This window comes from Hyperoodon ampullatus, assembly GCF_949752795.1.
Source record: "Hyperoodon ampullatus genome assembly, chromosome: 9".
NCBI classification, from domain to species: Eukaryota; Metazoa; Chordata; class Mammalia; order Artiodactyla; family Ziphiidae; genus Hyperoodon; species Hyperoodon ampullatus.
The window spans coordinates 94,328,685-94,354,051 of NC_136922.1; the positions used below are offsets into that span (position 1 = coordinate 94,328,685).

The 25,367-nt window shown below is 41.7% G+C and overlaps 1 protein-coding gene across 1 annotated transcript in view; it reads right to left on the minus strand.

Moving 5' to 3' along the window:
* Positions 1 to 25,367, minus strand: part of ZC3HAV1 (zinc finger CCCH-type containing, antiviral 1) — a gene marked incomplete at both ends in the record, with an annotated part of 59,125 nt that overhangs the window by 32,718 nt on the left and 1,040 nt on the right. Inside the window, one exon of the mRNA XM_079711860.1 lies at positions 2,546 to 2,681. Within this exon, the coding sequence (XP_079567986.1) occupies positions 2,546 to 2,681 (136 nt within the window). The remainder of the gene's footprint in view (positions 1 to 2,545; positions 2,682 to 25,367) is intronic.

Sequence of the window (25,367 nt, forward strand, 5' to 3'; positions counted from 1 at the left end):
AAAGGGAAAGGGAACCTCAGATGACACTTCAGACTCTGTGTGATAAAGGATGACAACAGCATTTTCCTACGAGGACCCTCCCAGCTCTTTTGTCAATGGGCTTTTCTGGGATCCATCAGCAATACCACCTTCTAGTAGGTTCCTCCCTAGAGAAAGGAAGAGCTGTCACTCCCCTTATTCTCCAGGGACGTGATACAGAAAGTCCTTGGTGATTTTGGAGAACAGAAGCAGACAGCAAACCTGATGAGTGACCTTTCCAAACTTCCAAGCTTGACACTAGACTAAGGTTGGACCCCAGGGACACTCCTCTCAAGGGTCATAACAAGACTTCACCTGTCGTCATCCCTTCACATGAAAGGAAGAGGAGAGGGTGGGTCTGTTAGTCAACGGGACCTTTAACGAGTTGGTGTGTAAGGCGTCTCCCCATGCTGGTAGCCAGGAGGGACTGAGCTGGCACACAGGCCAAGGGCCATAGGGATCCCAAGACAAGACCTCTAAACCTAGGCTCCTGGAAACGGAGAGAGAGAGAGAGAGAGAAATCCAAGTACCTAAATGAAAGAATGCCTGCGGAAATGGCATATATAGTCCTCCTCCACTCTCTCCGTCTCTGAAGACATTTTTACAGACTGCCTTGCATTCCTATCTCTCTTGAGCTCAGTGGTCAACTCAAAATCACCCCTCATGTCCTAAGGTTTCTAAGTCCTCAAGGGAAACACACTGAGCTTAGAGTCAAAAGATGTTTAACTTCCCAGATATCCCTGATAGCTATCTTGTCATATATAAAAGCACATCTGAATTTCAACCTTGCTTATCTTTTAAAAAAATATATATATATATTTATTTCCTTATCTATTTTTGGCTGCGTCAGGTCTTAGTTGCGGCATGCGGGCTTCTCTCTAGTTGTGGCATGTGTGGGCTCAGTTGCCCCACAGCATGTGGGATCTTAGTTCCCCGACCAGGGATCAAACCTGAGTCCCCTGCATTGGAAGGTGGATTCTTAACCACTGGACCACCAGGGAAGTCCCCACCTTTGCTTATCTTAATCTCAGTCCCTTCCACCCATTCCACTTGAGTCTTCCATTATGTTTCTGTGCCTCTCTTTCAGTGTGAAGCTAACTTCTCTACACAAGCATTTTTCTCAGGTCAGATAGCATTCTTTAAACAGCATCCTCTGATTTTCAAGTCAATAGTCCTGTGTGGATGAGACTGTTATTATCTGCCATTGTCCTTACCTTTCTTCTAATGATAGAAGCTTCCAAGTTTTAGCTGGACACCAAGTTACCCAGCCAGAAACTACATTTCCCAGCCTCCCTTCTACCTAAGTGTGATCATGTGATAAGTTCTGGCGAATGAGATGGAGCAGATGCACTTTTTACAATGTCCAAGTCGCATCTTTTAAAAAAGAAAGCTGCTTGCCTTTCACTTACTCCCTCTCTACATTCCTGTTGGTTAGAAAATGATGACAGTGAGAAGAGTCTCCTTGTACCTGGAGGAGGAAGCCACATGTTAAAAGAGAACAGAGATTATCTACTGGTCCAATAATAGAATGGATATATTATATATAAGATAATAAGGCTGACCTACTGGCCTGAGTCCCTGCATGACATAGTGGAATCCAGCTGCCTGACCATCGGATACCTACCTGCCTACATCTGGGCAAGACCAAAAGTCAGTAAACTATTTCTGTAAAGGATCAAATGGTAAATATTTTAGGCTTTGCACACCATTCAGTCTCTGTTGCAAATACTCAACTCACTCTTGCATGAGAAAGTGGCAATAGACAATATATAAATGAATGAGGGTGGCTGTGTTCCAATTAAACTACAAAAACAGGTGGCAGGGGCTTCCCTGGTGGCGCAGTGGTTGAGAGTCCGCCTGCCGATGCAGGGGACGCGGGTTCGTGTCCCGGTCCGGGAAGATCCCACATGCCGCAGAGCAGCTGGGCCCGTGAGCCATGGCCGCTGAGCCTGTGCGTCCGGAGCCTGTGCTCCGCAACAGGAGAGGCCACAACAGTGAGAGGCCCGCGTACCGCAAAAAAAAAAAAAAAAAAAAAACAGGTGGCAGGTGGGATTTGGCCCATGGACCATGGTTTAATGACCCCCGATCCAGACTGTCAAGTGATAGAGAAAAAAAGTAATATTTTATTTGAATCACTGCACTTTGAGGTCCCTTTGTTCCAATAACTTAGCCTCAACCAATACACCCTGTCATCTTCCAAAACCTTGCCTCAAAGCCCACCTCTTCCAGGAGGTCACTCGGATGCAAGGCACCAATTAGTCCTACTGCTATTTCTTCAGATCACACTGGCTCACACAGGGTTCTCTAGCAGCCTGGCAGGGAAAGCATTCCAGACTCCAATTCTTGTAAAACTTCAAATAGGAAGGAAATTGTTGGAATCTCTCAGATAACTCAGCAACAATCATCTGTTGACTGCCACCTGCAGGCCCTGGTGCTCAGTTTTCTCTGCTCCCATTCCAACACACCCACGATGCCACGCTGCCAACAGCACTCTCCCTGCTTTTCAAACTAAGGAATTAGAACTTACCTCTGGCATAAAAAAAGGGTCATTTTGGAGAAGGAGCACTGCTAATTCCTCTTTGTTCAGTCCAGAGAGTGCATGATTTTTCAGGACCTTGAAGTTATCTTCTGAGAGAACATCGTGAGAATATTTGCATAAATTCCTGGAAATAAATGACAATGGTCAGTGTTTCCACTTCACAGAAAAAAAAGAAAAAGCAATCATCCAGGGAACTTTCAATGAAAATCAATGCCCACATCCTTTGGTGACTAATACAGGTTGGTCCTGCTTCAAGAGTACACTTTAAAAATATAAATTGATGAAACACCTAGATGGGAAAAGGGAATATGAGGATTTTTTTCAGAAATCATACACTTATATACTTTATTTATTTATGTATTCATTTTTGGCTGCATTGGGTCTTCGTTGCTGCCCGCAGGCTCTCTCTAGTTGCGGTGAGCAGGGGCTACTCTTTGTTGCGGTGCGCAGGCTTCTAATTGCAGTGGCTTCTCTTGTTGCGGAGCACAGGCTCTAGGCGCACAGGTTTCAATAGTTGTGGTGCGTGGGCTTCAGTGGTTGTGGCACGTGGGCTCTAGAGCGTGGGCTCTAGAGCGCAGGCTCAGTAATGTGGCACATGGGCTTAGTTGCTCCGCGGCATGTGGGATCTTCCCCAGCCAGGGCTTGAACCTGTGTCCCCTGCATTGGCAGATGGATTCCCAACCACTGTGCCACCAGGGAAGCCCCACACATGTATACTTTAAATTATTGCAATACTTCTTCAAACAATGTCTCCTCTAGTATACGTTAATAATGTAGGACGAGGAAAAAATGGCAAAGAAACTGATACAAATTTAGTGGAAATGACTGCCCATTGAGAGACAAAGAATAATTAGGATAACACATCTATGGATTGACAATAAAATCAATGCGAAAAGAGAATTCCATTGATCAAACTAAATTAGATGAAATTGTTCCTTGCTTTCTCTCTTCTATGCCTTACATACCAATGTATACCGATATGATTTGTGACTACAAAGGAATGGAACAAGCTCAGAATTGTACACTTCAAACAATTCTACAAAGAAAGAGATAAAAATCCTCTTCACTTTAAGACTGATGATTTAGGTCTGATAGTACTTTCTATGATGATGGAATTGTTCTATAATCTGAGCTTCCTAAAATGTAAGCCATACATGACTAATAAACACTTGAAATATAGGTAATAAGACTTAAGAAACTAAATTTTCTATTTTACTTTACCTTAATTAATTTAAATTTGAATAGCCACACATGACTAGTGGCTACCATACTGCATGGCAGAGATTTAAATCTTTGCTATTCAAAATGTGGTGGGAGGGGCTTCCCTGGTGGCGCAGTGGTTGAGAGTCCGCCTGCCGATGCAGGGGACGCGGGTTCGTGCCCCGGTCCGGGAAGATCCCACATGCCGCGGAGCAGCTGGGCCCGTGAGCCATGGCCACTGAGCCTGCGCGTCCGGAGCCTGTGCTCCGCAACGGGAGAGGCCACAGCAGTGAGAGGCCCACGTAATGCAAAACAAAAAACAAACAAACAAACAAAAAATGTGGTGGGAGAACCAGCAGCTTCACCATTATCTGGGAGCTTGTCACAAATTTAGAATGTCAGGCCCCACCCAAGTGCTACTGAATCAAAATCCGTCTTTCAACAAGATCCCCAAATGATTTAATCACACTGAAGTCCCACAAGCACTGACTTAGACCATTGAGAAACCCAGACAGTACCGATGTTTTCATTAGACAAAATATAATGAGACAGTTATCAGTGTTCAGCTAACAAACTCGTTCAACTTCTTAACTTACATACACTCCCTATAATATCGCCAATGTCCTCAGATTTATGGTTTTAACAGTTGCTAATATGATGGGATCTTAATATTTTCTGGTTTGCTCAACCATTATCAAATCGTCAGGAGGTTAGGTAATAGCCAGATTTTCACTACATTACAACCTTTGTACAAACAACCTTTCTTCTTTTACATTATTTCTGGAGATTTATTCCTTTGAGAGTATTGCCACAAAGGACACAATCAGTTTCCCTGCAGCTTCTGTTTCATTTTGATCTCCTGCTCTCCAGAAAACATAACAGCAATCTGAGAGCATGTCTATTTCCCCGCCAGTACATTAACATAGAGTTTTATCACTTTTGTTCCTTCAGTAAGTAGGAAATAGACTTATGGGGGACTTCCCTGGTGGTCACGCAGTTAAGACTCCGTGCTCCCAATGCAGGGGCCCTAGGTTCGATCCCTGGTCAGGGAACTAGATCCCGCATGACACATGGTGCAGCCAAAAAAAAAAAAAGAAAATTAAAGAAATAGACTTATGCTTTTAATTTGCACTTTAATTATTAGCAAGACTGAAACATTCCCAAATGTAGGCTTGATGCTTGCATTTCCTCTTACTTATAGTATTTGTTCATATCTTTTAACTGTTTATCTAGTGGAGAATGGGTACTAAACTACTGTTCTTTATATATATATATATATATATATATATATTTGTTGTTGTTGTTGTTGTTGTTGTTGTTGTTGCGGTACGTGGGTACGAGAGGCCACTGTTGTGGCCTCTCCCGTTGCGGAGCACAGGCTCCGGACGCGCAGGCTCAGCGGCCATGGCTCACGGGCCCAGCCACTCCTGCATTGGCAGGCGGACTCTCAACCACAGCGCCACCAGGGAAGCCCTGTTCTTTATATTTTTTAATACTAATCTTTACCAGCCTTGTGTATTTCAAATAGTTTTGCATTTTTCCCTTTTGATCAAGAACTTATTAAGGTTGTTGTTGTTCAACAATCTGATTGCTGTTCTATACAATCATATCCTTCCAATTCGCCGTTCGTAATTTAGCCCACTGTTTTAATACTTGAGAAATTAATTCCTCCACCACAGCTAGATAACTATACCATTTTGTTTCACCTTTAAAAGAGATATTTTCAACTTTAATTCTTTAAAATATCTGGAGCTTATTTTGACAACCAGCATCAGAGGAGGACAGAAGTGCTTTATATCAACTTTTCTCAATAATGTCTATTTTTTTTTTTTTAAAGAAGATGTTGGGGGTAGGAGTTTATTAATTAATTTATTTATTCTTGCTATGTTGCGTCTTCATTTCTGTGCAAGGGCCCTCTCCAGTTGTGGCAACCGGGGCCCACTCTTCATCACAGTGCGCGGGCCTCTCACCATCACGGCCTCTCTTGCTGTGGAGCACAGGCTCCAGACGCGCAGGCTCAGTAGCCGTGGCTCAAGGGCCCAGTTGCTCCGCGGCATGTGGGATCCTCCCAGACCAGGGCTCGAACCCGTGTCCCCTGCATTAGCAGGCAGACTCTCAACCACTGCGCCACCAGGGAAGCCCAATAACGTCTATTAAATTGGACTCCTTTCTTACTATTTTGTTATAGAGGACTATTGTTTGTTAACTTTTTAGCAAATTTAGAACTATTGGAATCCTTACTATGTTTTTATCAATCTACGGTTCTACTTTGAATCCAATACCATACAACTGAAATGTCCTTTGCACTGTATTTTAAATATTAACAGAATAATTTATCCTATTATTGGCTTATTCCTTTTCAAAAATCTCTTTAGTGTGCTTAACTATTATTTCCTCTATAGAAATTTTATTCTGGCTTTGTCACTTTCTACAAAAGATCATGTTGTGAATCTAATTTGTGTTAACGCCATGCATTAGATTGGATATTATGTCATCTTAACTACATTCAATCTTCTGATTCTGGAACAGAAAATATCTCTCCATTTATTCAAGTCTTATTCTATTTTTCTTACTGAGAATTAAAATCTTTCTTTTAATAGTTCTCTCATTTCCCAAATATTAAACATGAATCAGTTGACACTATTATGTTTTAGTTGTTTGTCACTAGTAAACAGAAATGCGAATGACTGCAAAATTATCTTATTGAAATTGACAATGATTTTTTAAATGTAAACATCTACATAAAAGTTATTCTCTAAGAATTAATCTTTAAAAGCCACTATTCAAATAGTGACTTTTAATAGTCCCACACTGTTCACGCTGTCTTCATGTAAGGCATTTCTGAAGCCCTCTAGAATTGCCTTCTTATCTAGCCGTGGAACCTCATGAGAAAAATCAGAATCAACAACCATGGCAGCCACTGCCCAAGTCCTTAAAACCCAGCCAGCCCTCCCCACACACCCTGCTTCATGCACAACTCAAGGGCAGTTGGTCAGGCTCTGGCAACAGCCTGTATCCTAGCCGTTTTCTCAGGCGTGCTCTCTCCTGGCTTTCTCTACCAGGAGTTCTGGCTTCTACTGTGTGTCTGGCACTCCTTGATAAAGCTGACCTCAGCTCTCCACTTGCTCTTGGGGTCTGTGCTTTCAGATAACTGCTCCCCAGCAGCCACCACGATCCAGAGCCCTCAGCAGCTGGGCTGGGACTCCACCTTATCACTCCTCCAACCACCACGGGAGGGGCGATCTGTGAAGAGACTCTACAGCAGGAAGGGGACCAGCCTCCTGCCCAAAGCAGGAAATCCCTCTATTAGAGCTTTACCAGATACGTGCGAGCTTCATTACCTCACGAGGCATCTCACTCCACTGGGTACTGCCTTTAACGATCCTCTTGATATGGAACAGAAAGTGACCTTGTTGAAACACCCTGCTGCTAGGCAGGTTCTACCCTCTGGCTCGGGGATATCTGACAACTGGGAGGAATTAAGAACCTTTCTTCCCTTTGAGCTCCAGCCCAGACACTGTGATCACAGAGCCAAGACTATGGTACCTCTCCTGTGGCCAGATTAGGGTCACAGATGAGGACCCAGTCCCTCTCCAGGTCCCAGCAAGATACAGCATCGGTCATATCTGTCCTGTGCCTGCTCTGTCCTAGCCAAGGAGCAGTGGGGCACTTCCAAGGTCCTGGAAGTCAACATTTCCTCTAAATAACTGAAGGCAGCCAGACAAGTCTAATAAGAACCCCTCTGCCTGGAGCCCTGAGTGTCCAGGCTTTGCCAGCCTCACCCAAGACACTCATGCCTGTAGGAAGAGCCCGCCCAGCACACGCTGCGCTGGCTGGGTTCTTGACGTTGCCCGTCTGAGAGCCCAGATCACTTTTTATTTCTCATCTCCATCCTCAGGCAAACTGCTCGTTCCTCTAGATTCCATAATACTCACCTTGAACTCAGCTTCAGACAGCAGCATGTCATATCTAGCCTTGAGTTCTGACCTGCAGCCCTGTCCCTGGGAGGCCCTGCTCAATTTTCCCACATTCCCTAGACTTTTCCAAACTTGTTAGAGGCTTTATCTCCACCCTAATTTCAACATATTGTTCAGGGCGGGGCAGTTTGTGCTCACCTATTTGGGGAGTAAGACCAGAAGTACAGACACTAACATTTATCACATATTTACTAAGTGACAGGAACTTGCATCTGTTATTTATAACCTACGAGGAAACAGTTTACTTTTTACTTTGGGAAACTGAGGCTGGGTAAAATGAGAAATCAAAGGTGACTCAAATAAGAGGAAGAGCTGATAACTGAACCCAGATCTCAAAAAGCAAATAAAAACATAATCTGGAAAAATGAACAAAAACAGACATGTCTGAAATTTTTCCAAACCAGAAAGAAAAAAAAAATGCCATTCTGGATTATTCCAACTACTGTTCCCTAGCACTAAGTAGACAATTGAGAGTAGGGTATGAGGAGAGAGAATGCATATAAATCACATATGCGGGCTTCCCTGGTGGCACAGTGGTTGAGAATCTGCCTGCCAATGCAGGGGACACGGATTTGAGCCCTGGTCTGGGAAGATCCCACATGCCGCGGAGCAACTAGGCCCGTGTGCCACAACTACTGAGCCTGCACGTCTGGAGCTTGTGCTCCGCAACAAGAGAGGCCGCGACAGTGAGAGGCCCGCGCACCACGATGAAGAATGGCCCCCGCTCGCCACAACTAAAGGAAGCCCACGCACAGAAACGAAGACCCAACACAGCCATAAATAAATAAATAAATAAATAAAATTTTTTTAAAAATCACATATGCGGTGTAGAAGGGACACAATAGATGATAGAAACGGTTGCTTAGGGACTTCCCTGGTGGTTCAAGGGTTAAGACTCCATGCTTCCACTGCAAGGGGGCGGGTTTGATCCCTGATTGGGGAACTAAGGTCCTACATGCCTCATGGCGAGGCCAAAAAAAGAAAAGAAACTGTTTCTTATGATTGGCATTGCGGACACAAGCTCGGCAGCAGCACTCATCACGGTCAGGGCTTGATGGAGACCATGTTCAGGTTTAAGATGCAGAAGCTTCCTTCTCACTTTCTTCTGATCACCCTGTCCCAGCTCCAGGTCCCTAATATTCGCTAGGAGGATTTAGCCAGGAAATAGTGTGAAAGTCTCCCAAGGCCTCTTGGGAGTTCTCAAAGCCAGTGGTTCTCAAAGTGAGGTTCACTGATCAGCATCACCTAGGAGGTTGTCAGAAATGCAAATTCTCAGGCCCCATCCCAGACCTGCTGGATGAGTCTCAACCTTCTAGTTCACATCAGAATCATCTAGAGCGGGCTTCCCTGGTGGCGCAGTGGTTGAGAGTCCGCCTGCCGATGCAGGGGATGTGAGTTCGTGCCCCGGTCCGGGAAGATCCCACATGCCGCGGAGCAGCTGGGCCCGTGAGCCCTGGCCTCTGAGCCTGCGCCTCCGGAGCCTGTGCTCCGCAACGGGAGAGGCCACAGCAGTGAGAAGCCCGCGTACCGCAAAATAAACGGCAGAAGGTTGACTCACAGCCACAGAGACTCCCCACTTCCCGGCACGGAAAAGAGCTTGCCCACAAACCATTATGAACTGCCCAGGGGAAAACAAGTGTTTGCAGAATGCTGCCTGCACTTGGAGCAGATAAACTTAAAACAGCATGAGCTGGGAGAAGAGGTGATAACTTTTGAAAACAAGAGCGAAAATGGCCTTGGAAGAGGCAGGAATGTCTCTCAGGAATCTCAAGCCAAAAGCCTAAAAACAAATGACTTTTTCACTCTTCTCTTCCAGTCACAGAACAAAATGTTACTTTAACCCTGGCAATAAATGCTCCCCCAATCACAGATGAAGTCTAGCTTGCAGAGTGGTTCTCAGCCCTGGTTACACATAATAATCAACCGGGGAGTGCTCAGAAATACCTAAGCCTGGGCCACACCCTCAGAGATTGATTTAATTTGACAGGACGTGAGACCCCAGATGATTCCAATGTGCAGTCCAGGCTGGGATTGCTGGCTGGGCCTGTCAGATGCAATTCTAAGCTAGGTTCCTGAACTAGATACTCACACGTGTGAACTCTAGCACTTCACAAGTCAGCAAACATAGCGCCAACCCTGGGCTCCACAATCAGACCAGTGGGAAAAAGATAACCTTAAGCAAAGTCTTGTTTTTTGACAGCCATTTGTATCAAAATACCCCTTCTCTTCTCCTATTCACCTGCTCTGTTCCCCAACACCTCATGTGGGAGGTGGACAAAATCAAAGAGCTAGTCAATTTGTATAGAAGACAGGAAATAGCTCATCATGATTCAAGCCAGGCAAAAAAAAGGAACCAGGATGTGTGAAAGATAAAATCTAGAGAACACTCATCTAAAGAATAAAACGTCACCAATCAAAACCAACCCTGAGGGCTTCCCTGGTGACGCAGTGGTTAAGAATCCGCCTGCCAATGCAGGGGACACGGGTTCGATCTCTGGTCCGGGAAGATCCCACATGCCGCGGTGCAACTAAGCCCGTGCACCACAACTACTGAGCCCGCGTGCCTGCCTAGAGCCTGTGCTCCGCAACAAGAGAAGCTACGACAACGAGAAGCCTGTGCACCGCAATGAAGAGTAGCCCCCGCTCGCCGCAACTAGAGAAAGCCCGCGCACAGCAACAAAGACCCAACACAGCCAAAAATAAAAACAAATAAATAAATTTTTTAAAAAAACCTGCAAAGTATTAAAGTCATGAGACGCCTATCCTCTATATGTTTGTACTTCTGACGTTTGAGATTAAATTGCCAGTTACTAGAGGCAGGGATGGTTCACTGAATCTGGAACCCCTAGTCAGATGGGGGAGAACCAGAGTAGACCAGCAGAGAGCACAGGAACAGGGTAAGGAACAATGTCAGGGAAGAGAAAGGGTGGAGCCGAAGAAATCAACCTGCTTGAACCACAACTGTATTACCCACAACACATTACGTGGGAAAAAGAGGTCGCCCTCTGACTGCTGATCGTGATTAGCCCTAGGTGCAGACGGCCGAGGACCCCGGCCAGGCGAGGGCAATGCAGCTTGTAGGCTGCAAGACTCTGGGCTGCAGGGGGCAACAAGAAGGGACCAGGCCCACCGAGGATGGGAGAGGTGGGGGGCCGAGGAACTGATTGTAACCTATAACTGTACCAAGAGTAAGGCAAACGATGCAGGTGCCACAATATTGTAGACAATCTCCCCAGTTTGACTTATTTCTCTGGTCCTTTTAATCAGTGGTTCTCAAACTCTGCTGCCCATTAGAACTACCCGGGGACTTTTTAAAAACCCTGATGCCCAATTAAATCAGAATGTCCAGGGGTAGGAGTTGGGCATCAGTATTTTTTAAAGATTTCTCAAGTGATTCCAGTGTGCGGCAAAAGTTTGGGACCATGGCCCTAAGTCCACATCAGGACTGAGAAAAAGCACAGGAAGTGAAGAGAGAGTGAAGGGTAGGAGATGCCGCAGGGTATGCGGGATCTTAGTTCCCCGAATAGGGATCGAACCCCTGCCTCCGGTGTTGGAAGCATGGAGTCCTAACCACTGGACCGCCAGGGAATTCCCACCAAAATCTTGATTAGAGACAGTAGGTCACCAAGGCTCCTCTCCTTGAACACGCTTCTTCTCCTTCTGCCACACTTCCCAACATAAATCCCTTTGGAAGTTAAGAAGAATATTAAACTAGGGAGAAAGATGAATTAACTGGTTAATGGTGTTTGAGGATTGTTTCAGTGAGAAAGGGGCAGAAGCTTCTAGAATAGCCTACTTTTGGTGACACAATAAATATTTGTTGGGGCTTCCCTGGTGGCACAGTGGTTGAGAGTCCGCCTGCCGATGCAGGGGACACGGGTTCGTGCCCCGGTCTGGGAAGATCCCACTTGCCGCGGAGCGGCTGGGCCTGTGAGCCACGGTCGCTGAGCCTGCGCGTCCGGAGCCTGTGCTCTGCAATGGGAGAGGCCACAACAGTGACAGGCCCACGTACGGCAAAAAAAAAAAAAAAAAAATTTGTTGACGTAGTGGGTAGAATGTCTGATGTTTCCTGTATGTCTTGTGGTTCTATCATACAAGAGTAAGAGACATGTCACCCTAACCTTGGAGGAATGCAACACTTTTTTCATCATTTGCTCACTCAGCACTAAAGAATGCATTTCACTTTGACTCCCTCAAACTCTAAAGCCACATAAAACTTGCATTTGCAATCTGCCAGGAAGCACATCTGCAGATACCGTTTCTGAAAGTGTGGTTCCTGAACCCCTGCAAGAGAATCCTTAGGGTGATGGTTAAACACAAATTCCAAGGCCCCCATTCACCCCTTCTGAACCAGAATTTCTGTTGTGTGATTAGGAATCCACATTTTAATAAGCTCTACCCAAGTGATTCAGATATACTTCAAAGCCTGAGAAGTACTGCTCCAAAGCTGGGTACCTACTACACCACAGGGGCAACCCAAAATCGACCCATCAAGGTGTGGGGAAAAAATGTTACAACTGTTTATATTTATTTTGTATCTAAGAAAGTAAAAAATTATTGCCTGGGCTGAAAGAGGTGAAGGATTAGGGAGGATTAATTGGTTAATTTAGAAGGGGCATAAGAGAACCTTTAGGATTGATGAAAATTTTCTGTATCTTGATCATGATGATGGTTACATGGGTATATCCATTTGTTACGACTCTTCAAAGACTCTTCAAACTGTATGCTTTAAATGGGTATATTTTATTGTATGTAAATCATACCTCAAAAGTTGATTTTAAAGTTCTTTTAAAAGGTAACAAATTAATAAATATTTACTACACAAAGTAAAAGTTATACATCATACGGTTTTTAAATAAATAGATACATAATAGGAGTACATGCTGAAAATGGTCTCTAATGACAGGGGTGAGGAATCAAAATGTTTGGAAACTACTTCCCCAGATGACCTCTCTTAACCTGAAGCTCTGAATTGGTCTAAAACATTCTTTTTTTTTTTTTTTTTTCTGGCCACAAGGCATGCGGAATGGAACCCATGCCCCCTGCAGTGGAAGCGTGGAGTCTTAAGCACTGGACTGCCAGGGAACTGTCTGAAACATCTTAAAATCTCTTCTTAGTGGGGAAGCATTTAAAGATCATGAATTAGGTCTCCACTTTCTTCTCTCAAACTGAGTCTAACTCTCGTGCCCCAATTTGGTTAAATTGATTTCTCAATGGACTTGAAATCCTAGGTTCTTCTAGATTCTTTTACTCCTTTTCCACCACCATCTTGGGGCCTTTGTCAATTCCAAAGTAGCCTGTAGGTAAAGATCACAGACACCAGTTTGGAAATAAATGTGATCAGGAGCAGTAATCAAATCAGAAACTTTTTATGGACGGAAAACGAATCTATACTTATTTTAAATCATTAATTCTGGCATCTCCACATTATGTAAAAAGTAGAAAATATTTTGTTATCAGATGCTTACTTGTCACTTATTTAAGATTGTTTATCATGAGTCACAGTATCACTTATTAAGTTTCTTAGTTTAATTTTTGCAGAAGGCTGCAGAAATTGAAAGTCAAATTTGATCAAATTCAAATAAATATGAAGCAAATCTGAAAGGAGAGCAAAAATTCCCAAATGATTCTTATGGGGCACACACCACTCCGTGCTGTGACATCACAGAAAGCAGCATGTCTCTAAGGGCATCAGCCTGACAAGGAGACTCCATGGACACAGCACAATCAGGAACAAAGGAGACATCCAAGAAGACTCCTCCTGGGTAAATACACCCCCTCAAATGACACGCAACATGCAAGAGTAAAAGGCAAACCTTGAACACATATGCTAAGTGAAAGAAGCCAAACACAATGGGACAAATACTGGATGATTCCATTTAGAGGGAACATCCAGAATAGGCAAATCCATGCAGACAGAAAGAAGACTAGAGGTTGCCAGGGGCTGGGAAGAAGAAATAATGAGGAGTGCCTGTGGATGGGTGTGGGGCCTCTTTGGGGGATGATGAAAATGTTCTGGAACAAGATAGTGGTGATGGTTGCACAGCATCATGAATGTACTTATTGCCATTGAACTGTATAATTTATGATAAAAAATTAAATATAGTAAAGGCAATTATAGACAAAAATAGAGTGCTAAGAGGACAGAAAAAGAAAAATGCAAACAGAAGCAACAAGTAAGAATTAGACACCACATAAGACAAACTTGAAAAACAAGCACTGGGAATTCCCTGATGGTCCAGTGGTTAGGACTCTGCACTTTCACTGCCAAGGGCCTGGGTTCGATCCCTGGTTGGGGAAATAAGATTCCACAAGCTGCCTGGCACAGCCAAAAATAAATAAATAAATAAAACAAGCATTATGCTGCAGCAATTTTTTTTGGATCTGTCTCCTAAAGTAAAGGAAATAAAAGCAAAAATAAACAAATGGGACCTAATTAAACTTAAAAGCTTTTGAACAGCAAAGGAAACCATCAACAAAATGAAAAGACACCTACTGAATGGGAGAAAATATTTGCAAATGATATGACCAATAAGGGATTAATATCCAACATATATAAACAGCTTATACAACTCAACATCAAAAAAAAAACACAACCAAACAACTCAATTAAAAAATGGGCAGAACTGAATAGACATTTTTCCAAAGAGGAAATGCAGATGGCCAATAGGCACATGAAAAGATGTTGAACATCGCTAATCATCAGGGAAATGCAAATCAAAACCACAATGAGATATCACCTCACACCTGTCAGAATGGTTTTCAAAAAGAACACAAATAACAAATGTTGGTGTCAAAGTGGAGAAAATGGAACCCTCATACACTGTTAGTGAGAATGTACATTGGTACAGCCACTGTGGAAAACAGTATGGAGGTCTCTCAAAATACTAAAAATAAAACTACCACATGATCCAACAATTCCACTACTGGGTATATATCTGACAAAAACAAAAACACTAATTTGAAAAGATAAATGCACCCCAATGTTCACAGCGGCATTATTTACAATTGCCAAGATATGGAAGCAACCTAAGTGTCCATCAACAGATAAATGGGTAAAGAAGATGTAGAATATATACACAATAGAATACAACTCAGCAATAAAAAAAAATGAAATTTTGCCATTTGCAGCAACATAGATGGGCTTGGAGGGCATTATGCTAAGTGAAATAAGTCAGACGGAAAAGACAAATACTCTATTATATCACTTATATGTGGAGTCTAAAAAATATAACAAACTAGTGAATATAACAAAAAAAGAAGCAAACTCACAGATACAGAGAACAAACCAATGGTTGCCATTGGTCGGGGGGAGAATATAGAGGTGGGAGAGTGGGAGGTACAAACTATTGGGTGTAAGACAGGCTCAAGGATGTATTGTACAACACAGGGAATACAGCCAATATTTTGTAGTAACTATAAATGGAAAATGAAAATAACTGTAAAAATTGTATATAAAAATATTTTTTAAACTTTAAACAAGTGTCACGACTTAAAAGGGCCAGAGACCGAGAATATATAAAGAATTGAAACCACAGTGAGGGAATTCCCTGGTGGTCCAGTGGTTAAGACTCTGTGCTTCCACTGCAGGGAGCGTGGGTTCGATCCCTGGTCTGGGAATTAAGATCCCACATGCCTCACAGCATGGCCAAAATAAATAAATAAATAAAAACACAATGAGGCACAATTTCACATTCCTTATATTGGCACAATTTGAAAAAGGCTGATGACATCAATTGGCAAGGATATGAAACACGGGAATACTCATATTTTTCTGGTGGGAGTAAAACTTGGTATACAAACCTGGAAAACAATTTGGTACTGTCTCCTAAAGCTTAAATATGGGAATTCTGGTACTAGATACCTAGGTAACTTTTGCACGTTTACACAAGGAAAGATGTACCAAAATACTACAGTTTGTAATAGCAAAAAAACTGAAAACAATCTATATTTTAATAACAAGGAAATTGACACATAAATTGCATACGTTTGTACAAAACAAGGCTATTGTTCATAAAAGAAAGAACTAGAACAGTCTCTCTCCTAAAATTTGTGGGGTTTGAGGCATGATAAAATGGAGGCCCATGGGCTTCCCTGGTGGCGCAGTGGTTGAGAGTCCGCCTGCCGATGCAGGGGACACGGGTTCGTGCCCCGGTCCAGGAAGATCCCACATGCTGCGAAGTGGCTGGGCCCATGAGCCATGGCCGCTGAGCCTGCGCGTCTGGAGCCTGTGCTCCGCAACGGGAGAGGCCACAACAGTGAGAGGCCCGCGTACCGCAAAAAAAAAAAAAAAAAAAAAAAAAAAAAGGAGGCCCATGCACCAAATATCTAAACACTTCAAAGTAATTAATCAAGCTAAGAAATGGTTCAATAAAATATGTTCTAATATATATATATACATATATATATATATGTATATATATATATGTATTCTCTCTTCCTATCTTGACAAACATACTTTCATAATGACCCGGAAGGCCAAGTTAGAATTTAGAATGCTCAGACTCCTTTGAGCTCTATGAATAGGATGTAGTAAAATGAAGAAAGAAAGCCCCCGGGACTTCCCTGGTGGTCCAGTGGTTAAGACTCCGTGCTCCCAATGCAGGGGGTCCGGGTTGAATCCCTGATCAGGGAACTAGATCCTGCATGTCACAACTAAAAGAGGCTGCATGCTGCAACTAAAGAGCCTACATGCCACAACTAAAAGATCCTGCATGCCGCAGCTAAATATCCCACATGCTACAATTAAAGATCCTGCATGCTGCGACCAAAAAAAAGATCCCACGTGCCACAACGAAAATTCCGCATGCAGCAACAAAGATCCTGTGTGCCGCAGCTAAGACCCAGCACAGCCAAATAAATAAATAGTTTTTCAAATAAAATTTAAATTAAAAAAGAAATAAACACATGTAGAAAAATAATAAATGTGTGGGAAAAATAAATATCAAATGCAGAACAGTGTTGTGGGATTGTAAATTGGTATGCCCATTATGGAAAACAGTATGGAGTTCCTCAAAAAATTAAAAATAGAACACTATATGATCCAGCAATCCCACTTCTGGGTATATATCCAAAGGAAATGAAATCAGTATCTCAAAGAAATATTTGCACTCCCAAGTTCAATGTAGCATTATTCACAATAGCCAAGATATGGAAACAACCTAAGTGTCCATCCACAGATGAATGGATAAAGAAAATGTGGTTTATATGTATAAGATGAAATATTCAACCATGAAAAGAAGGAAATTCTGCCATTTGTGACATGCTTGAACCTAAAAGACATGAAGCTAAGTGAAATAAGACAGACACAGAAAGATAAAACAAAACAAAAACCTGCATAATCTCACTTATACATGGAATCTAAGAAAGTCAAACATGTAGAAAAGGAGAATAGAATGGTAGTTGCCAGGGATCTGGGTGGGGGAGAGGGGATGTTGGTCAAAGGGTACAAACTTTCAGTTATAAGATGAGTAAGTTCTGGAGATCTAAGGTACAGCATGGTGACCATAGTTGATAATAAATATTGTATACTTAAAGTTTGCTAAGAGCATTGATATTAAGTGTCCTAACCATCAGGGACTTCCCTGGTGGTGCAGTAGTTAAGAATCCACCCGCCAATGCAGCGGACGTGAGTTCGATCCCTGGCCCAGGAAGATCCCAAATGCCGCCGAGCAACTAAGCCCATGCACTACAACTACTGAGCCTGCACTCTAGAGCCTACGAGCCACAACTACTGAGCCCATGTGCCACAACTACTGAAGCCCGTGCACCTAGAGCCCATGCTCTGCAACAAGAGAAGCCACCGCACTGAGAAGCCCGTGCACCACAACGAAGAATAGCCCCCGCTTGCCACAACTAGAGAAAGCCCGCACGCAGCAACAAAGACCCAACGCATCCAAAAATAAATAAATAAATTTATTTATTTATTTTTTTAAAAGTGTTCTCACCATCAAAAAAATGGGAGTAAATAGATGAGGTGATAAATAGGTTAACTGAGGGAATCACTTCACAATGTATACATATAACAAACTATCTTGATTGAGGGAATCACTTCACAATGTATACATATAACAAACTATCACATAGTACACCTTAAATATAAACAATGTTTATTAGTCAATCGTACCTAAAGCTGGTATGTTTATCTCTAGTTATCACCTCTAAAATGGGGGAGATGATCAAAGGTGAGAATTCAGGGGGTTTTAACTGTGTAATATTTTATTTCTGAAGCTGATTTGTGGGTACACAGATATTCACGGTATGCTTTATACATTCTCGTAAGACTTAAATATCACATAATAAAAACTTTAATGAGAAAATTCTTTTAAAATTAAAAAATAAGATACCATTGTATACCCTTCAGATTGGCATAAATCAAAAAAATTTGATAATACTAAGTGCTAGTTGGCTATAAAATGGGGAAACTGAGACATCAAACATGAAAATGTAAATTGGTACAACCTTTGGAGAAATGCCTATTTAAGTCTTCTGCCCATTTTTGGATTGGGTTGTTTGTTTTTTTGCTATTGAGCTCCATGAGCTGTTTATAAATTTTGGAGATTAATCCTTTGTCAGTTGCTTCATTTGCAAATATTTTCTCCCATTCTGAGGGATGTCTTTTGGTCTTGTTTATGGTTTCCTTTGCTGTGCAAAAGCTTTGAAGTTTCATTAGGTCCCATTTGTTTATCTTTGTTTTTATTTCCATTTCTCTAGGAGGTGGGTCAAAAAGGATCTTGCTGTGATTTATGTCATAGAGTGTTCTGCCTATGTTTTCCTCTAAGAGTTTGATAGTTTCTGGCCTTACATTTAGGTCTTTAATCCATTTTGAGCTTACTTTTGTGTATGGTGTTAGGGAATAATCTAATCTCATACTTTTACATGTCCCTGTCCAGTTTTCCCAGCACCACTTATTGAAGAGGCTGTCCTTTCTCCACTGTACATTCCTGCCTCCTTTATCGAAGATAAGTTGACCATATGTGCGTGGGTTTATCTCTGGGCTTTCTATCCTGTTCCATTGATCGATCTTTCTGGTTTTGTGCCAGTACCACACTGTCTTGATTACTGTAGCTTTGTAGTATAGTCTGAAGTCAGGGAGCCTGATTCCTCCAGCTCCGTTTTTCGTTCTCAAGATTGCTTTGGCTATTCAGGGTCTTTTGTTTTTCAAAACAAATTTTGAAATTTTTTGTTATAGTTCTGTGAAAAATGCCAGTGGTAGTTTGATAGGGATTGCATTGAATCTGTAGATTGTTTTGGGTAGTAGAGTCATTTTCACAATGTTGATTCTTCCAATCCAAGAACATGGTATATCTCTCCATCTATTTGTATCATCTTTAATTTCTTTCATCAGTATCTTATAATTTTCTGCATACAGGTCTTTTGTCTCCTTAGGTAGGTTTAGTCCTAGATATTTTATTCTTTTTGTTGCAATGGTAAATGGGAGTGTTTTCTTGATTTCATTTTCAGATTTTTCATCATTAGTGTACAGGAATGCCAGAGATTTCTGTGCATTAATTTTGTATCCTGCTACTTTACCAAATTCATTGATTAGCTCTAGTAGTTTTCTGGTAGCATCTTTAGGTTTCTCTATGTATAGTATCATGTCATCTGCAAACAGTGACAGCTTTACTTCTTCTTTTCCAATTTGGATTCCTTTTATTTCCTTTTCTTCTCTGATTGCTGTGGCTAAAACTTCCAAAACTAAGTTGAATAAGAGTGGTGAGAGTGGGCAGCCTTTTCTTGTTCCTGATCTTAGTGGAAATGGTTTCAGTTTTTCACCATTGAAGACGATGTTGGCTGTGGGTTTGTCATATATGGCCTTTTTTTTTTTTTTTTTTTGTGATACGCGGGTCTCTCTCTGCTGTGGCCTCTCCCATTGCGGAGCACAGGCTCCGGACGCGCAGGCTCAGCGGCCATGGCTCACGGGCACAGCCGCTCCGCGGCATGTGTGATCCTCCCAGACCGGGGTACGAACCTGTGTCCCCTGCATTGACAGGCGGACTCTCAACCACTGCGCCACCAGGGAAGCCCCAGTATGGCCTTTATTATGTTGAGGAAAGTTCCCTCTATGCCTACTTTCTGCAGGGTTTTTATCATAAATAGGTGTTGAATTTTGTCGAAAGCTTTCTCTGCATCTATTGAGATGATCATACGGTTTTTCTCCTTCAATTTGTTAATATGGTGTATCACATTGATTGCTTTGCGTATATTGAAGAATCCTTGCATTCCTGGAATAAACCCCACTTGATCATGGTGTATGATCCTTTTAATAGGCATTTCTCCAAAGAAGATATACAGACTGCCAACAAACACATGAAAGAATGCTCAACATCATTAATCATTAGAGAAATGCAAATCAAAACTACAATGAGATATCATCTCACACCAGTCAGAATGGCCATCATCAAGAAATCTAGAAACAATAAATGCTGGAGAGGGTGTGGAGAAAAAGGAACACTCTTGCACTGCTGGTGGGAATGTGAATTGGTACAGCCACTATGGAGAACAGTATGGAGGTTCCTTAAAAAACTACAAATAGAACTACCATATGACCCAGCAATCCCACTACTAGGCATATACCCTGAGAAAACCATAATTCAAAAAGAGACATGTACCAAAATGTTCATTGCAGCTCTATTCACAATAGCCCGGAGCTGGAAACAACCTAAGTGTCCATCATCGGATGAATGGATAAAGAAGATGTGGCACATATATACAATGGAATATTACTCAGCCATAAAAAGAAACGAAACTGAGCTATTTGTAATGAGGTGGATAGACCTAGAGTCTGTCATACAGAGTGAAGTAAGTCAGAAAGAGAAAGACAAATACCGTATGCTAACACATATATATGGAATTAAAAAAAATGTCATGAAGAACCTAGGGGTAAAACAGGAATAAAGACACAGACCTACTTGAGAATGGACTTGAGGATATGGGGAGGGGGAAGGGTAAGCTGTGACAAAGCGAAAGAGAGGCATGGACATATATACACTACCAAACATAAGGTAGATAGATAGTGGGAAGCAGCCGCAGAGCACAGGGAGATCAGCTCGGTGCTTTGTGACCGCCTGGAGGGGTGGGATGGGGAGGGTGGGAGGGAGGGAGACCCAGGAGGGAAGGGATGTGGGAACAGATGTATATGTATGACTGATTCACTTTGTTATAAAGCAGAAACTAATTAAAAAATTTAAAAAAAATAAATAAATTGGTACAACCACTTTTACTACACTGATTTGTCAGAATCCCGAAAAGTTGAAGCTGTGCAAGAACTGAACCCAGCAATTCCATTTCCTAATGATCTACCTTGGAGAAGCTCTTGCCATGAGCACCAAGAGAATGTATAGTCTTGGCAGCATGCTTTTTTGTAGCAAAAAATTAGAAATATTCTAAATGCCCATTATTGCAGGAATAGGTGCTGAACTGTGGTGTAAATCATATGGCGAAATACTATTGAACTGTGGTATAAATCATATGATGAAATACTATATGACTATTAAGATGAATAAACTAGATCCTTATAACAACATGAATAGATCTTCAAAACATAACACTGGGTAAAAATCCTAAAACACATAAAACAATACTACACTTTGTATATGAATACAAATATATATGAGGGGAAATTTTTAAATCATGGAAGGGCAGGACACACCCCAAAATCATGATTGAAGTTGCTTCTGGGGAAAGAGGGAAATGAGACTAGGGAAGAGAAAAAAACAATAACCTTAGGCCTGTTATGGTATTTATTTTATTTTAAAATAAAAAAAGCAAAAATGGAAATGTAAATATTTATTCTGGGAGGTGAATTATAAGCTTATTATACTATATATTCTTTCATATAGCATAGCTTTCATTATATACTCAGAATATATATACTCTGATGCTTGTTGTACTACTCTTTGCATTTTTTTGGTTGGTTTTTTTTTTTTTCAATTTGTGAAATTCTCAATTAGTTTTCTTCCTATCTACCCACCCCCACCCAAAGTTTCAGTTATGCAAATGGGAAAGGCATACAAACAGGAAAGAGTCCAGAGGAAACACCCACATTAGCAGAAACCACAAAGCTAGTTGAAGACAGACAGCCTGCTTTAAACAGTTAAACAGAAATCATGCTTGCAAAACAATATCTTGACCTTGAATTAATGAAAGATCACAATTCATACAGCTACTTGAGGACACCAGTAGCTAAGTTAAGAAGTCATGCAGATCTGGGCTCAACACTAACTTTGCCAGCTATCAGCTACGTGACCTTTGGTAAAATTCTAAACAGCTCTAGGCCTGAGTTACCTTACATTAACATGGGACTTAGGGACTTCCCTGGTGGTCCAGTGGTTAAGAATCCGCCTTCCAATGCAGGGGACATGGGTTAGATCTCTGATCAGGGAACTAAGATCCCACATGCCGCAGGGCAACTAAGCCCGTGAGGTGCAACTACTGAGCCCGCACATGCTCTAGAGCCCGCACGCCACAACTAGAGAGAAGCCCACGAGCTGCAACGAAGAGCCCACATGCCACAATTGAGACCCAATGCAGCCAAATAAATTAATTAAATTAATAAATATTTTTTAAAAAGAGATGGGACTTACAACACCTACCTCAGGAATCATAGTAGAGATGAACTTGGATACCATCTCTAAAGTGCTTATCATAGTACTTGGTAGACAGTTATTTGTTCAACAAATGGTAGTTATTATTTGTGCCAGAACTGGGATTAGAACTCCATGTGTGGGCGTATGTTTCAGCAAAGCAAATAGAAATACCCAAAATGATGGACCAAAACTAATTATCCAATAGTGAAGCAAGCCCTGTTGTCAACTAAAATGTATAGTTAAAAGCAACATCACAGAGACTTCCCTGGTGGCACAGTGGTTAAGAATCCGCCTGCCAATGCAGGGGACACGGGTTCAAGCCCTGGTCCGGGAAGATCCCACATGTCAGGGAGCAACTAAGCCCGTGCACTACTGAGCCTGCACTCTAGAGCCTGCGAGCCACAACTACTGAGCCCGTGTGTCACAACTACTGAAGACCGTGCGCCTAGAGCCCAAGCTCCACAATAAGAGAAGCCAGCACAACAAGAAGCCCACACACTGCAATTAAGAGTAGCCCCCACTCGCCACAACTAGAGAAGGCCCACGCGCAGCAACAAAGTCCCAACACAGCCAAAAATTTTTTAAATTTAAAAAATAAAAGCAACATAAGAGAAAAGACCAGAACAGCAGAACTGATAGGAGAAAGCCCATCTATAAGTAATAGTACTACAGAGGAAAATGTAGAAGTCCAGCAAAAGGCAAACTATCCTCATGCAAACAGAGAACAGTTACCAAACTGACTGGTAACCTCAACATGGGTATCAACTGGTCAACAGCGCCCACCAACCTATAATACACAAAGAAAGCCCTTAGACTCCCACGTGTCAAGTATTAGAAGATGAGGATTTATAAGTTGCTAAGAAAGGGAAAATATTTTAAAACATACTTGGGAAAAAAATATATTTCCTAGGCTTTTAGGCAAAAGAAAAAGAATTCTCCCAAGGGTCCTTATTATGAGGACACAATGTACATTAATGGATTAAAAATTTGTAATTCCCAAACTCAAAAGTGATATAAAAAGATTTTAAAAAATAAGACTGGACCCATACATTTAAGAAATAAGAATTTATCACTCAACTAAAAAAAAAAAAAAGGACTTTAATGAATTCTCCAGAGAATCCACCCAAACTTGCATAGACCAAATTATTCCTACAGACCATATTATTCATATAGAACATACTATTCCTCTTTTAAAATATAAAAAAGTGCAGGTTAACTACCGAGCTTAAAATGGTTTTGAGTTGCAAACAACAACAACAAAATAATAACAACAATAATAAAACAAAAAACTAAAGTTTCTAAACCTACTGCGTGTAACAAATTAAAAGTTTCTAAATATATTAAATATATAACATATTGAAACAATTATGAATTATGACTGTGTAGGTTTTTTTCCCTGAAAATGAAAGTCCAAGTATAGCGCAATCAGAGAAATTTGAACATTAACTGGATATTATATGATATTAAAATTATAATCGTAGGGACTTCCCTGGTGGCGCAGTGGTTAAGAATCTGCCTGCCAATGCAGGGGACACGGGTTCGAGCCCTGGTCTAGGAAGATCCCACATGCCGCAGAGCAACTAAGCCTGTATGCCACAACTACTGAGCCTGTGCTCTAGAGCCTGTGAACCACAACTACTGAGCCCTTTCGCTACAACTACTGAAGCCCACGCACCTAGAGCCGGTGCTCCGCAACTAGAGACGCCACTGCAATGAGAAGCCCGCGCACCGCAACAAAGACCCAACGCAGCCAAAAATAAATAAATGAATGAGTAAATAAATTTATAAAAAGAAAATATAATCATAAAAAAAGTGATCATGGTACTGTGGTTATACTAATAAAATAGAGTGTTTAATCTTTGGAGATACTAAAGTATTTACAAAGCAAATAATCTCTGGCATTTGGTTTAAAATAACACGTTTGAGTTGAGGACAGGGATGGGGAGGGGAGAATAAATGAACCAAGACTGGCCTTACTGTACTTTGAAAACTGTTGAACCGATGGGCACATAGAGGTTCATCATTCTCTTTTCTTTACTTTAGTGTATATTGAAAATATTCATAGTAAAAAATTAAAAGATAAGAAGCCTATGTATTTAAAACTAACAGTCAACACTAACTGGTGAAGAATTTTTCACAACAGAAATGACAACAAAGCCTTCCATCTCCATTGTTATTCGGTAGAGTGCTAGAATGTTCCTTTCTTTTTTCTATTCTCTACCCTCTTTTCCTCCTTCCTGATTTTATTTGCCGACTTAGATGACTCCTTCCATACACGTAACTTCCTGAAACCCAGAAATAGACTTTCAAATTGTTGCCTCACGACATAATAAATATTTCTTTTTAATAACAATGGAGCATATTTTTAAAATCTTAGTTTTGCTCTAAACAATTTTTTTTTAATTATCTCATCTACCACATCCATTTAAAACATCTGTCTTTTGTATGTTTTATCATACAAGTATTGTGAGTGAGTAATCTAAAGTTTTTCGCTAATAAGCGCATGCTGGAAAGTTTGATGACCACCATTTTGGACACGAAGACACCACTTAAAGTCTTTAAGGATGGAGGAAGTGTGACAAGTACTATATCAAGAAAAATAATTTAGCAGAAGTATATACGGATAGGAAAGATGGGGAGAAAGGCTATGGTCAGAGAAAATCATTCATTAATTCAACAAGGCATTCACTTAGAAGTGAGATGCGAAGTAGGAACCAGACAGGGAAGGGATGGGATTGGTCAATAAAAGAACTTGGTGCTTAAGCTATTATGAAGGAGGAAGAAGAGTTTGGGGGGTGGGGGGGAATGTCACAGACCCTGCTCTGGGGGAAAGAAGATGAGTTCGACACAGCCTGGCAGGATATTCAGGGCAGATGCTCCTCAGACCCCTGGAGATGAAGAACCTAGAGTCGGTAGGAAGGCCGGGGCAACGGATGTACACAAGGAAGCCATCTTTATAGATGTGACGACTAAACCCGAGGAAGTGAGGGCTCTTGGGGAGAGGCCTGGAACACAGGTACATCAAAAGGCTTCACTGAAACCTTG